General features: G+C 41.5%; 1 protein-coding gene and 1 long non-coding RNA gene across 9 annotated transcripts in view; one reads left to right on the top strand and one right to left on the bottom strand.

Annotated features, from left to right (window-relative positions):
* Positions 1 to 31: 31 nt before the first annotated feature.
* Positions 32 to 4250, top strand: LOC311257072. 3 transcript variants are annotated; one of them, XR_014622571.1, is made up of 5 exons: positions 32 to 1201; positions 1769 to 2608; positions 2693 to 2838; positions 2917 to 3287; positions 3376 to 4250. It is a non-coding gene; the product is annotated as an uncharacterized lncRNA (long non-coding RNA). The 3 variants fall into 3 exon arrangements; XR_014622572.1 differs by having other exon boundaries at positions 32 to 1921; positions 2012 to 2608; XR_014622573.1 differs by having other exon boundaries at positions 32 to 2608.
* Positions 4251 to 9480: 5230 nt separating this feature from the next.
* Positions 9481 to 15336, bottom strand: part of hvcn1 (hydrogen voltage-gated channel 1) — a 46648-nt gene continuing 40792 nt past the window's right edge. For all 6 annotated transcript variants that reach the window (XM_084352396.1, XM_084352393.1, XM_084352398.1 and 3 more), the window contains one exon: positions 9481 to 9948. In XM_084352396.1, the coding sequence (XP_084208522.1) occupies positions 9892 to 9948 (57 nt within the window). In that variant the 3' untranslated portion in view covers positions 9481 to 9891. The remainder of the gene's footprint in view (positions 9949 to 15336) is intronic.

Here is a 15336-nt window from a genome sequence, read left to right as displayed (position 1 = left end):
CTACTGGACCAATTCCAAAACTGTTTGTATTAGTCATTTCAAAACCAAAATATGTAAACATGGGGCGCATTAAAGGCTAACACAGCCCAAGAAAAAATCACAGTTGTTTGTCACTGATGTCTAAAATAATGCAGTAACTTGAAATTTAATTTCCAGAATTAAAACAAAGAAGGTAACGGCATTCCTTAATAAAAGGCCAAGGACAGCGGAGGAAAGAGAGAGGTGACAGACTATAATAAGCTATTTTAACATCTCTAGACTAGGAGAGTAACTTAGTATGGGGAAGTTTAATACTTTATCAATGTCTCCTACTGTCTACTTTCTTAATAAACCGGCCAGCTATATGAGACAGTTCAGGACTAAAGAGAGTGTCTGTCTGAGACTCAAACCAGAGAAGGGTGAGCGATTATACAAGTTACCAATATTGAGGAATAGTAAGAATTCACTTAATTCTGTCATCATATTCTTTTCATATTCCCAAGATGGCCCAAAAGCCATAGTTGGCTCATGACCATGCCTAGTGGGATGTTGTGTGTACTCTGCAGAAAACACAATCACTCACATCATGTTATTTTCATAAAGCAGCCTAGTAAGAACTACAGACTGGATAATGTTGTCTGTCATCAGAGGTCTGAGACACACCATGATTCTGTAAAGAAAGACAGCAATCTCGGAGCAGGTAACAAAACATGTATGAAATTCTGGAAAACTGTCAGGATAGTGTTACTGTATTCATCATTGTATTCAGGAAGAACAGTTGTCCAAGCTCTAGCTGTCCAAGCAGACATTGAGCATAAAGCCCTGGAAGGCTGCTCCCAACTTATCTATGAGTTTGCCAAGCAAAAGTGGCCACATCACACCAGCAATGTGCTTCAAATGTGACAAAGGATCGTCTGATCCTTATTTGATGCACTGAATGTGAGTTTTACTTGGGTAGTCAGCCTAAAAAAAGTGTAGATTAAAAAATAGGCTTGTGTAGATTAGAACAGGTATAGGCCAACAATTTAATGCTGTTATGTGCTTAATTTTGCTCGCCAATTTCTTTTGTTACTGTAGGTGGGTATTAACACTTCATATACAAGTGCAAGGATTATTGATGAAATTCTGGAGATCATTGGGACCATGCTGGAAGACCAACTTGTGGCAGAAGTCTCAAAGTCCCCAGCCTGAGGATTTATGGTAGATGAGACAACGGACATTTGTAAGGGAAATTCTCCTTGTTGAGGTAGAGAGTTGCTAATTCTCCAAAGAATTTTAGACTCGGTGTGATGAATCAGATCTCTTTAATACATGCAGCATGGAGAGAAGACCTGAAGTGTTCTTTGCAGTCTTCCAAATGTTTCTGACTTAAATACAGTGGTTGCATATTTTACGACAGTCATTAATCACTTCTTCCCAAAACAATGACTCCCTGATGTTTGTGTTGATCATGCCTTTCCCAGGGCAGTGACCCTTTGATGTTTTATTGGACAGTAAATGTCATCCCATCTACCTTCCTGTAAACACCTCACACGAAGAGAATTGCCCCTCACGTGACTTTCTGACCGTTACACCTTAAAGGGCAATCTCCCCTCCTCTCACATCCCTATCTGTTCTCTACCGTACATTGATTACTGAATTCAAAACTATTTAATTTCTCACACATTGCTGTGACAAAACAGTTGGGACTTGTTGTCACGTTAGCTTAATTTTGTATTGATATCATAATTGATATATTTCCAGATGTGACTTCTGTTTGCAAATTCATTGGCTAAAAATTCTACTTAAGATACATTGGACCTGATGAAAAGGGAGGTACTGTGGTAAAATCTGCAGTCCTCTGTATGACAGATGTGAAGGCTAGGGATGCGGACACAGCAGAAAAGAAACTACTCATGGACACTTACTTCTTTTGCAAGTGATGGTGCTTCTGTCATGATTGGTATGTTTTTGTTTTTGTCTTATTATTACAAAGATGGTATCAGTGGTGATAATGAATGTGGGAATTTAACAGTAACTTATTTACCATAAGGTCGAATATCAGGGGTCAGGAAGAAAGTGCAGGATATGTTCCCTGGCCTTGTGACTGTCCATTGAGTTGCTCACCGACTAAACCTAGCTGTCTCAGATAGTGTTAAGGAAAGGTAACATATACCTTACCTAGCCAAGTACACCGGAACCATTGGGACCACATTTTGGTTTTACCAAGCATCTAGTAACAGAACAGCCAACCTCAAAGCAATGGAGAAGCACTTTGAGGTCCCACTGCTCAAACTGCAGGTACTGTTTAAAAGAAAAAACATCTCTCATCATTAGACTTGTTTTCAAAGATTGCAGATATATTAACTTTAATAGGTCTCTTGTATATTAAGGGAGGCAACCAGACCAGGTGGGAGAGTAGCAAGTCTCCAAGCAACAGATGTGCTGCGAAAAACCATGCCGGCTATCCTAGCTGATCTATCTATGCAGGCCAGATATGAGCCAACGGCTGAGAGGCTCCACAGATTTTTTTAAACATGAATTCTTCCCACCAATGTTGTGCCTAATGCAGGTTGTGCACAAAACACTGCACAGACAGTTTCAGGTTTTTCAGAGAAGAAACCTGTTTATTGCACAGGTGGAACACAAGGTAATTGATAAATCTAGGCTATCTGTACATCAATCTTACATGATTTATGATCATTGTCAGTAAACATTTGTTCTTTGTTAAAAGGTATCTGTTTTGGTATCTACTCCCTTCAAAAAATGAGGACAAGGAGATGGATGAACTGGCTTGGATCAGACACTGGTCTGAAGCCTTTGTCAGAAAAGGTCCCTGGCTACTTCCAAGATGGTGTTTGGGACAGGCTTAAAGCCAATGTATGTTAATTTCTTAACTAAAAATTGCAAATGAGATCTAGACCTTCCTTTTAAGTAAATTAATAATATGCATTACAGGTTATGGACCACTTCCTACCCCTGCTCGTTGAAAACCTGGAAAGCAGATTCCCACAGATGGGTAACCTGGGAGATTTTTAGAGTGCTGAATCCCCATTCTGGAGAGCACAGATGAAAACCATGGGTGTGACCACATCAACTTCTTGGCAGTCTTTCCCAAGTCTGAAAAAGGAGGTTCTTGTGATGGATTGGGATGAATTCCAGGAAAGAGTCAAGCTCTCTAATCACAAGGTTTGCTGTGGCTTATGCTGTGGCTGGTCTCTCCCTCGGCCAGGGAGCTCTACCCTCATCTTAGTCTGGCAGCAGCCATTGCCCTCACTGCACCAGTCCAGACAGCAGACGTGGAGAGGCTGTTCTCTGCCCTCAATTTGGTAAGCACAAAAGGATGCATTCATTGAGCACATTTGGGACAATATAAAATAAAATTTTACAAATGACTGTTACTCATCATTTTTATAGGTCAAACCCCACTGAGGAACAGACTGAAAGATGTCAACCTAGATGTGGAAATTTCTCGATTGTAAGATACATTGTGATGTGGACGTGGAAGATTCTGTATCGATGCAGGAGCAGAGCATAATCAAGAGTCTCACACTTATGCAGATTATTGTCCAGCTGAGGCCGGACAGTAAACAAAGTTACGTTGTGACGTTGCTCCCATGCTTTGAATTGTGGCACATAAGGCTAACGTTACTTATGCAGGAGGCGTGTTGGATCATCTGAGAGTGATTTAAAAAAAAAGCAAAAAAAACTTGCAGAGTATTTTTTTAAACAGACATCTCGGGGCACGTCTACAGCCATAAATAATAACTGTTACAGCAAGCCTAGCTAATCAGCCAAGATCTGAGTAGGCGCTGTCAACCTTGCTGTCCAACTCTGAGAGAGTTGTGTGCAGCAGAGTCAATAGATGCCTTATCATAAAGCTGCCATGTGAAAACAATATTATTGTAGACAAACGTGAAAGGCACAGCAGATGGATAAATGTCTTGTTTTTGTAATGTTTATGTATTGAAAAGATGTAGCTTTTATTTTGTAAACTGCTGTAGTCTGATTATTGGAAGGACTTTCTGAATAAAAGGGGCATTTAAATGATGAAAAAGTAGCCATGTGCAGTTATATAGATATTGAGGACGCCATAGATGCATCGCGATGCATCAAGAATCGTTTTGCATTTGAATCATTGACAGCTGAATGGTCATCGAATCGTGAGTGAAGATTCACACCTCTAGTTTTTATCAGAAAAATAGAGCCAGGAGAGTGAAATGTGCACAGAAAGATTGCACAATCTGCAACTGAGTTTTTTGTGTTTTATGTTGATAATAATAATATGATAATATGATAATAATGAACCATTACACAGCTGTATTGATTACCATCCTCTGCCATAAAGGATATATATCACACATGACTGTTTAATTAAATCCAATGTATTATTGCTTCAATTTGACAGATCGTTTTTTTTATGTAGGCCCTAATGTAAAAACCTCAAAGGCAAATTTGTATGACCCACTTGCGAATGTCAGCCTCCATTCCAGGCCAGTCATAGCGGCTGACCACCGCATGTTGGGTTTTCTCAACTTCACATCTGGACAAAAACAACATTTTAGTCTAATACAACAGAACAACTGTACTTACTGTAATTAATGGTAGATCAATTCGATACTTACCCTTGAGCACATAATTTAAAGCTCTTCTTTTAATGGTGTACCTCTGGTGTTTAGTGAGGCCCTCTGGTAAATGATTATGGATTTTGTAGTCCATAATTTCTTGGTTTATTTTCTTATCCATGTTAAAAATGTTCTAAAAACTTTAGTTTTTTTTTTATGAGTCATGTTGTGCTAGGCCTCCTTATTTATGGGTTTCTTGGTTAAAACCTTCTTGAAGACAAGTAAAATGCTTGAATGATGGAAAATAACTGGGGCTGTCTTAGATTTTGAGCAGATAAAGACTAGGACATTGTGCATTCATTTTGGTATTGTCCAGTTGTTGCATCCTTTGGGCAGCACTTGGCATACTGATACTGAAAATGCATTCCTTTTACAGTCTATATTGTGGTTGTCATTCCTACACATTTAAAGTGGCCTATAACATAATCTTACAGACACTAACATAAATAGATTATATTTTTTTGAAAATGTTTCCAACCGGCTGCTTATTTGTGTTAGAAAACATCCATGGCCATCTTCTGCATCCAAGAGTTTGCTGTGTGCATGCTGTGAGGAGTGAGATAGGCTATGCCTAGGAACAATAGTGTGGTCTGTTTGGTGTGGTGGATTGGTCATTGCTGGAGGTTTTTTTCCCTCAATGAGTATGATGAGTTCGAGTCCCGTAATTTTTTTTTTCTTTTTCGTTTGAAAGGGTTCCATAGTTCTTCTATGTGATGCATGTTTACTCAGGATCAAAGACAAGTAAGTGTATTTAATAAAGGTTTATTAGAGATGCACATTCACAGGAAGAGCAACTCTCGCTTTTCCTGTTTGCAATGTCTTCCGTAACAGCCAGCAGCATTGATACAGCGACTGAGGGTTAGACACGTTTTCTTAAACAGGAGCTCAGGTTTGTTTTGCACCTTGCACCTTTTGCAGGAAACCTGAACAAAGAGGCATATCCGAGGACAGCTATGTCTTCTCTTCCTGTTTTCAACATCTGTTGTAGCTACGACCATAAATATATATATAAAGGCTAGATGTCTCGTCCGCGTTGCTGGCCAACGGAGTCGAACGTCCGCACAGGTCGGCCATCTTGATACAGGTAGCTCGCTCACCCACAACATTGTGTTGGTAATGAAACGCGTACTTTTTAAATAACCATAACTTGCTCAATTTTCAACCGATTTTCAAACGGTTTGGTATAAACGTCAAAGATGTAGTTATGACACTGCATACTTATGAATAATTATGTTATGTTCTAAAAAATAGAATAATGTTCTAAAATAGGTAGACTACAAAATTTCCTTTTACAAATAGGCTATCCATCAAGAAATGCTGCATGTTGAAATCCCCACCCTGTACAGAGATGTATTTATGACACTGCATACTTATGAATAATTGAGGCCTTGAGACGAATACCCATACAAGTCCATATTTCCAATTTTGAATGAAAATATTTTAAAACAAGAAGAGGTTGAAAGTAATATGGAAGCAAATGTGAAAATCCTCCTCAAAACTCATCCACTATTATTTTTGAAAAAGCTTAATATTTGAAAAACTTGAAAAGCTAAAAAGCTGAACAATACAAGGTTGAAAGAGCTTAAAAAGCTGAACATTTTGATAGTTGAACGGTTTCTATTGCTGAACGTACAGTATGCTGAAGCAGTAGTAAAATGAAATTTGAAAAATTCCCCATAAGGATGAATGAGAAAACACCTCCCAAACACCTGCAGGTCTAGACAAAAGTGTAATGGTTATGGCCAAAATATGTATACAGTGAGTAACAGGAGACATTGCTGAACCTGTGATGTGTTTTTTATTTCTGTAGAGTGAAAAATGAGGGAGCTAGAGCGAGAGACAAAACTGGTACCGTCTGCTCCACTCAAGAAATTTAGGCTCAAAGTTAACACTGCAGCTTATGGGGGAGTTGCTGGAGTGCTTGTCACTCGAGGGCTTCTACAGCCAAAAGTGTAAGTCCTACATCTGAGATAACAACAAGATTTCCTACATTTCTATGTATATAATGTCTATGTAAAGTAAAAGATGTGGGAGACAAATCAAGCTGAAGAGAATTTTTTCTAAAGTTTTTGCAGCTGCTCTCCACTCTAGCGATGATGTCACGCACTCTAGCTCACGCAATACACACCCATTATAAAACCAGAAGACGAGCTACAAATCCTTAAAACTAAAACTGTGATGATTTCTTCAAAGAGAAAAGATGCGATTTCAACATGTTCAAGCATCCAGAATTATAACCACGTTAATGACGTTTGTAAGAAACCAAACTGTTTGTAAATCCGTCAAGGTTTCAGCGAGATAAGAGTATTAGCGTTTGTGCAGATCACTGACTTTACCTCAGGTTCCACAGATCCAGCCAGAAAGCTAACCTGGACCAAGATGGCCGACCTGTGATGACGTTCTAGACTCCGCCGTAAGACATCTAGTCTTTATATATATATCTATGGCTAGGACAACCACAGACGCATTTGGCTGAAGGTCGCCAATTAACATAGTCCTGTGTTAATCCAGAATACCGGGCTTGGTGTGTCACAACAAACTGATGGATCTAGGGGGAAAGTCTGAGCTCCTGGAAACCTGATTTCCCTCAGAAATTTCCCTCAGTGGCAGTGAGAGATGAAAAAAGGCTGGTCAACCACATCAACGAGGTGCTCGTAAGCAAACGCTTAGTCAGTTTGTGAAGGGACTCATTTATTAGGCATAGACCTGGCTGTGGCCCTTTCCCGGGAAACAGATGGGGGAAAATACTCTCCTCCAGCTTGCCTGTTCACAAGCTGTAACACAGGCTGTAAATTCCATTGCATTTATTTATATAGGCCTATATATTTTTATTCCTGTATTTTAGTCCTACTGCACTCCTTTTTTACATTTATTTGATGATCAATAACTGAAGAACCACAGTGTTGTGTATTTCCTGGAGGGTGTGATTTATACAACGTTAGAAGTTACTTAATGTACTGTATAACATTTGCCGCTTTGTGCAGTAACACTACAAATGCGCGCTGCGCAACTGTGTCAGCAGCTTAGTAAAATGAATATTGTTGGATAACATGGATACTGATTATCTTAAAATTGCATTCACAAAAAATGGAGGGCATGCTTCTAGACATTCAAATGACCTCTTAGTAGTTTTTTTTCATCAGTTAGTTACTACAATAAAGACATAAATAAAGAAATTAACAATTATATATGGCAACAATCACAGTATTGTAAAGCCTTATTCTGCGCACTGCAGTAATGTGTTTGTCATGGGTTAGATTGCCAAAATCAGAAAAATAACAGCTAAAATCCCTGAGGAGCTAAATTAGCATTTGTGACGGTTGTGTCCACAGTTTGCAGTTACCTACAGTTCCCTCAAACAATGTAATGAAGATGCGCATCAGAGGCGCTTTAGAAGTAGGTATAGGCAATACTGACTGAAAACTATGCCACATATCTGCACCCTGGTTACACTCTGTCACACCTTATTAACAGTGATCTCCACACTGCCTCCGAGCTGGGCGTAAACATACGTCCGACTATGTTTCACTTATAGGCTTATGCAAGTACAAACAGTAACTTAACGTTACACATCTTTAGTTTACTTAACTTAGTTCACAGAGGAGCTGTTAAAGTTAAATATCAGCTGAAGCAGTCATTATGTGTTAGACTACATACATCCGCTTCCTGTGGAGTCAATCAGCTGAACCAGGTGGTGCACCACCTGGAAGGCTTTTCAGGTGGTGCAGCATATGCTACTCATACAATCCACAGCTTGTCACTCCATCAGCGCCTGTAAGGAGGCAGTACAGTTGCAGTGAATACAAAGCACGGCTGGGCTATACAGGGTCCAGCTACTATCCGCCCACTGTAGCCACATGCCTTCACACCTTACTGTTCTCTGTCCCCTCTCAAAAGCTCTGTCACGGTGTCGAAAGTTATGGCAGTTGGATATACTTCACACAGATTTCCTTTGTTCTTTGTTTGCTTGCTTGTTATTTTGGAAAATAAACTACGAAAACCAAAGAAACGTTGACTGGACATTGCACTTTTTTTCCCTGCGTACATGACAGCCCAAAGTGCAGCAGTGGCTCCTTGATTTTTAAGTTTGGTTTAAAGTTTGATTTTAATTATCTGACAAATGACCACTACATCCTTACTTCAATATATGAGTTTTAAGGGGCACTACGCAGTTTTGGAGAATAAATTCAAACTTGTTAGAGTGTAGAAATATCTATCTTTTCCATAACTGAATAAACAAGCTGTTCTCAGAGGAAAAATAAGGTCCACAAACAGTTTATATTCGGCAGACCCTGCCACCTTTCTAGTTTCAAACAAAGTAAACAGTATGAAATCATGTTGTACTTTAAGGTCAGTTTGTTTATTCAGTCATGAATACAAATAGAATTTGTTTAGTTAGTTTGTTTAGGCATAAACAAGGTAATGAAGATCTTTCTCTTCTGGTTAAAACTACATAGAGCACCTTTAATACAACACGTATCTGTCGACAGAGAAGATCTTGGTATAGCATGTATATATGGACAGCCACACCAAAAGCTTACAGTAACATTACATTTTCTTTTATGCAGTTTCTTGCATCATCATGTCATCCGACAGGAGGGCACCAGGTAATATATGTGTAATTCTTGGTCAAGGTCATCCATAAGCTGATTATTATTAAGGGAGTCGGGCATCTCTTCAAGGATCATCTCTATCTATATCTTCAGACACCCAGAGTCTGCTAACATAAGTATGCCAAGTGTGAAGGACAGTGGGTAACCATGTCGACGTACAAAGGAAACATTCTTTATGACGCACAGAATCAAACATGATTACATATTTCTTAAGAGAGAATCAAACATGATCACACATTTCTTATGAGAGAATTAAAAATGAACACACATTTCTCTCACAAGAGTCTTGTAAGATTATTTGATAAATGTTTTATTTTATTTATTGTCATTAATTTTTTATTTTTCATTAAAAAAAAATGTACACAACATACAGTATTTGAAGTGGTCATGTAAATTAAGTTTTATGTACAAGACATCAGTCTGAGGAATGTTTCAAATATTTATGAGCAAATTAAGGCAATGGCCTTTTAGCTTTATAGAGCAATATCCAGTAGCACGTGAATATCATTTGAATGTATGCAGACCTTCAACTGCTTTCCATTTTCACGGTTCCATTAAGGAGGAATACTGAAATCAGGTCTAAAATGGAAAGTTCATCATGAAATGTGTAGTTTAAATGTTTCTAAAAATGGTGCAAAGAGGTACATGATATAAACAACTTTGAACAGTACTTCCACAACAGTTAGCTTAGCAAGTTATAAGTCTATTCCATGCTTTTTCAGGAGGGCTTGAAGTTTCTGGTTCTCTTGTTCCTAAAAGAGATGGAGACAGAAGAGTCAGTATGTTGTTGGGCCTCAACCTATCAGGACGTTATTCAGAATTACCTCTTACATACACATATGAAAGCCAACTCATTCACACACACAACTGAAACACTCTCATGAACAGTATCTGTATCTCTTTGATACAGATGAATACCACATTAGTGATTTTTGAAGCATAAATTAAATTGCCAGAAGTAAAAAGCAGTGTGTCACCTACCACTCAAAGGAAGCCCCGTGCCCCCCCAAAAAGAAAGGGACAAAGCATGTGTCTTATATGCGTATGACTCCTGAGCCATGAATGCTCTTCTCTCGTGTCCCTACCAAGGGTGTGGCTTATCTCTGCCTACACACCCAGCAAAGAAGAGGATCTGGTTTGATTGACAGTAACCCAAGCTGAAGATTTAAGCTCAGTGCAACACTAAAACCAAAATGAACGAACGTCGGCCCCAGAGGGAAAACCAGGCAAAAATATCTGCGTTTTTCAATCACGTCGCAACTTCAATTGCTGTCACCCAACCTACCGCTACCGAACCTGAACCTGGAACCAGTGGCAAGGATGCTTGTAGTTCCTCTGCTGTGGAAGGGAGGGAAGCTAGCCCTGCCCTGTGCACTGACATAGTTCCTTGACTGACCGGAGTTTATCGAGCTGATGCCAATGACTGACACTACAACAGCAAATTACATTTTCAACTCTGTGGTCGGACTGTTGGACCAGATCGGCGTGTACTACAGACAAAATCATGGGACTGATGCAGGAGTTTCAGCAAAGATTCCAGGTTTTTTGTGAACTTGAGAAAGAGTTCACAGGTGCTTGCCATTCACAGTCAAGGCTTCAGATCTGCAGGTTGGCATCCAACTTGAGGTAATTGACTTGCAGTGTGATTCAGATTTAAAGGACACATTTCTGCGGGCCTGGACACATTTTAACAATAGCACTATTCACACTGCCCTTTCAGATGTTGAGAGGGGGGACGGTTTCACTGCAGCTCTGATCTGGTAGTAGTAGGTAGGTAGTATCAGAGTAAATGCGAGCTGGCGTCTGTGTGAATGGAAAAGCCAGAGGCACAGATCAGTCTGATAGCTAAACAGATCCTTCTTCAAATAAAAGAAAAATGACCCACAAAGCAACGTTACAGGACCAAACAACAGTAAGGTGGTAACAAGTAGTGTCTTTGGCAACTTATATGAGGAAAAAAATATCGCACCCATATGTAGAAAAGTGTCATCCAGTCTGTCCTACCGACTCTTCATCACATTTCTGCCCAAAAAACAGCATCTGTCCCTGGCATCAGAGCCAGGTGGCACCCACAGTTGAATGGCGGTGATTATGTGACGCAATTCAGAACAAAAAACTTTCCACTATTGTGTCAGACTGCCTACTCATTCTCACACTCCCCGAGACAAACAGGTCGAGGAGGAGGAACTGGACTCCTCATCTCACCCACGTGGACCTACCAGGTCCTTAGCCCTGACCACCTACCCAGATCTGCATTTGAATTCCACGCTGTCTCTGTCACCCTTCCCTTCACAATTACCATTGTGGTGATCCTTCGCCCTCCTGGTCCTCTCTGCGACTTCTATGATGAGATGGACGCCCTCCTAAGCTCCTCCCCAGATGATGGCACACCATTCGTCGTCCTTGGGGACTTCAACATCCCCCCTGAGAAGCTGTGCTCATCTGAATTCATCAGCTTCTTTTCCACATTTGACCTCACACTCTCCCCCACTCCACCCACCCACCGGGCCGGGAACCAGCTTGACCTTGTCTTCACAAGGTCCTGTAGTACCTCGGCACTCTCTGTTACCCCACTCATTGTGTTGGACCACCACTTTGTCGGTTTTTCTCTCCCCTTGAAGTCCACTGCTGTCCTCGCCCCTGCACCACGCATGGTCACCATCCGCCGCAACCTAAAATCCCTCTCTCCCTCCACTCTCTCCTCGCTACCATCCACAGAACAGTTCTCCCAGCTGTCCACCGAGGAAGCCTCCTCCGCTCTGTTGTCCTCCCTCTCCTCCTCTTTAAACACTCTCTGTCCCCTCACCTCCCGACCGGCACAATCATCCCCACCCCCTCCCTGGCTGTCTGAACCGCTACGAACCAACAGATCGGTGCAACGAACGGCAGAGAGAAAATGGAAAAAATCACATCATCCAGATGAACTTGCTCACTACCACCACCTCCTGTCTGACGTCTCGTCAACGGTTTCAGCAGCCAAATCCGCCTTCTACCTGCCTCCAACCCCAGGAAACTATTCTCCATATTCTCTTCTCTCCTCACCCCTCCTACCACTCCCCCTCCATCCTTCCTCACTGCTGATGACTTTGCAACTTAAACGTAAAGCCACTCTTAAAGAAACCCACTCTAGACTCAGCTGATATTAAAAACTACAGACCTGTATCTCTTCTTTAGTTCCTCTCTAAAACCCTGGACGTGCTTTAGCATTACTGGCTCTGCTCTGACCTGGTTCACATCATACCTGACAGAACGCACCTTTCAGGTCATGTGGAATGGCTTCTTGTCCAAACCCTGCTCCCTGGAACCTGGTGTCCCTCAAGGCTCAGTACTCGGACCGCTTCTGTTCTCACTATACACTAGATCACTAGGCTCTGCAATCACATCACATGGATTCTCTTACCACTGTTATGCTGATGACACCCAGCTGTTCCTCTCCTTTCCCCCATCTTCCAACACCCATGTTGCCACGCGCATCTCGGAATGTCTGGCAGACATCTCCGCTTGGACAACTGCCCATCATCTCAAGCTCAACCTTAGTAAAACTGAACTCCTCTTCATCCCGGGGAAAGACTGCCCTCACACGGATCTGTCGGTCACTGTTGAAGACGTCACAGTATCGCCTTCATCGACTGCAAAGAATCTGGGTGTAATCCTCGATGATGGACTTTCCTGCACCCCCAACATCACCGTGTCGGCCCGATCCTGCAGATTTGCCCTCTACAACATTCGCAGGATCCGGTCCTTCCTCACAAAGGAAGTAATGCAACTCCTGGGTCAATCGCTGGTCATCTCCCGCCTCGACTACTGCAACTCGCTATTGGCTGGACTCCCAGCCTCTGCGACTAGACCGTTGCAACGTATCCAGAATGCTGCAGCACGCCTCATTTTCAATCTACCCAAATTCTCCCATGTGACCCCCCTCCTCCGTGACCTCCACTGGCTTCCTGTTGCGGCCCGCATCAGATTCAAGACCATGGTGCTGGCCTTCAAGGCTGTCAACCGAACTACTCCCATCTACCTCCAAACACTGATCAGACCACACGCCCCAGCGCAAGCACTTCGCTCTACTACATCAGCCGGCCAGCTGGTACCGGCATCGCTGAGAGCAAACAAAGACCGCACAGCGAGTTCCCGACTCTTATCTGTTCTGGCACCTCAGTGGTGGAACGAACTTCCGACCAACGTCAGGACAGCAGAATCGCTCGCCATCTTTCGCAAAAGACTCAAGACTCACTTGTTCAGACTTCACCTCGACCCCGCATAGCACCAATCTCCCCCCCCCCCCCCCCCCCGCAAAAAAAAGTACTTATATGCACTTGTATGTTCCTACCTTCAGCACTTACATCATCGCACTTATGAAAGGTATCCTTGATAAATAGCAGCTACTTTGCTCTGATGAGGGCTTGAATATTGCTTCTATCTTTTCTACTTCATCAACGGTGATATGTTGTGGTTTCTTTCTTGTGACAAATGTACTTAGTGTAAGTCGCTTTGGACAAAAGCGTCTGCTAAATGCCCTAAATGTAAATGTAAATGTGTTGTTGTGGTTACTGTCTCTGGCAACTTGTATTGAAAAAAATGACTGCGACGGTCAGCCCTCCCGACTGAGACTTCAGTGAACTTTTCCCCAGAAAACAGCATCCCTCCCCGTGTGTGAGAGAACATGACAGGGTCTGCTGTTTTCTGATGGTGATTATGTAATTATGTAATGGCGAAATGGCGAGCCTTGGTTGCACCGATTATGTGGAGCAGCCCTGGCAGCCAAAGTTTTGTGTATGTTTGGGACCACTTAACTACTGTATGTGAACAGGCTTTTTCTGTCATGAGCATGAATAAAACTAAAATGCGTGCCAGGCTTACACATAAGCACCTAAATGACATAATGAAACTGGCAACTGCTCAAGATTTGATGTCTAATATTGATGAATATGATAAATATTGAAGGCTAAGAGTTGCCAGGTTTCAGGGTCAAGTTAAAGAGTATGGCCCACTTCATGTAAAATACTGCGTCAGAGGCTTCACCCTGACCTGAACAAAGTTTGGAATGCAGAATGCCTCCTTAATAACTTCCACTGTAGTTGGTGTAGTGATGTCAGCATTACTGGAGTAGAAATGCATGGAAATGAATTTGTTCAGTTCACAGTGCAACACAGCATTTAACGTGCTGTCTTGTTGTTAAGTTCCATAATGCATATGACTACTGTTCTGTGTCTTTGTAGATCCACTGTGATCTGTATTTTTTTATTAATTTTTTGTTTTTGTTAATACAAGACATAGAACACTTTTATTTGTCATTGTTTGGTAAACCCTCAGAGACCAGCAACAAAAGACAGCAAGATAAAAACAAGATAAATAAACAAGATAGAAGGTAATCAGTGACAGTGCAAACAGTGCAGTAAATTTACATAGTTAAAAACAATGCAGTAATTTTTTCAGTCCTCAATAGCTACAGTAGGATGGGGGGTGATGGAGGCCACAGCTCTGGGGAAGAAGCTGTACTTCAGTCTGTTAGTTCAGGTTTTGATGGCTCTATATCTCTTCCCCGATGGCAAGGGGACAAGGAGACTATGACCTGGGTGGGTTGGGTCGGGTCCTTACTGATGTTGCTAGCCTTCTTGCGTAGACGGCTAGCATACACTGTGTCCAGGTTTGGGAGCAAAGCTCCCACAATCCTCTGTGCCATTTTTAACACCCGGGCCAAGTCCTTCCAGTTTTCAGCAGTGGCAGACGATACTCTCTATGGTGCTTCTGTAGAAGTTAACTAGGAGCTGAGGTGGAAGTTTGGCCTGTTTGAGTTTCCTTAGGGAGAAAAGTCTTTGTTGAGCTTTCTTCACCAGGTGGGAGGTGTTAAGGGACCATGACAGATCTTTGATTATATGGATTCCGAGGAATTTGATTATAAACAAGGATATTGAGACTGACAGAATGGAGAAACTGGGACATGTTAAAAGTGCACTGATTTTTCATAAGACAGGCTAGCTGTTTGTAGATGGATTATTAATTAATTGTAACATTTTCAGTATGTGTATTTTTACTTAAAATACACTAAAAGAAAAGGAATAATTCATTGATGTTGTTTTTTATCGGTTATAACGCTATATTTTTTTTTTGGTCTAGCCCTCCTGAGGTCAAGTATGTGG

Source organism: Pagrus pagrus, assembly GCF_965226575.1.
Source record: "Pagrus pagrus genome assembly, chromosome: 5".
Classification (NCBI taxonomy): Eukaryota; Metazoa; Chordata; class Actinopteri; order Spariformes; family Sparidae; genus Pagrus; species Pagrus pagrus.
The sequence above is the reverse complement of the archived record's forward strand: the minus strand, read 5'-3'. Positions and strand labels throughout refer to the sequence as shown.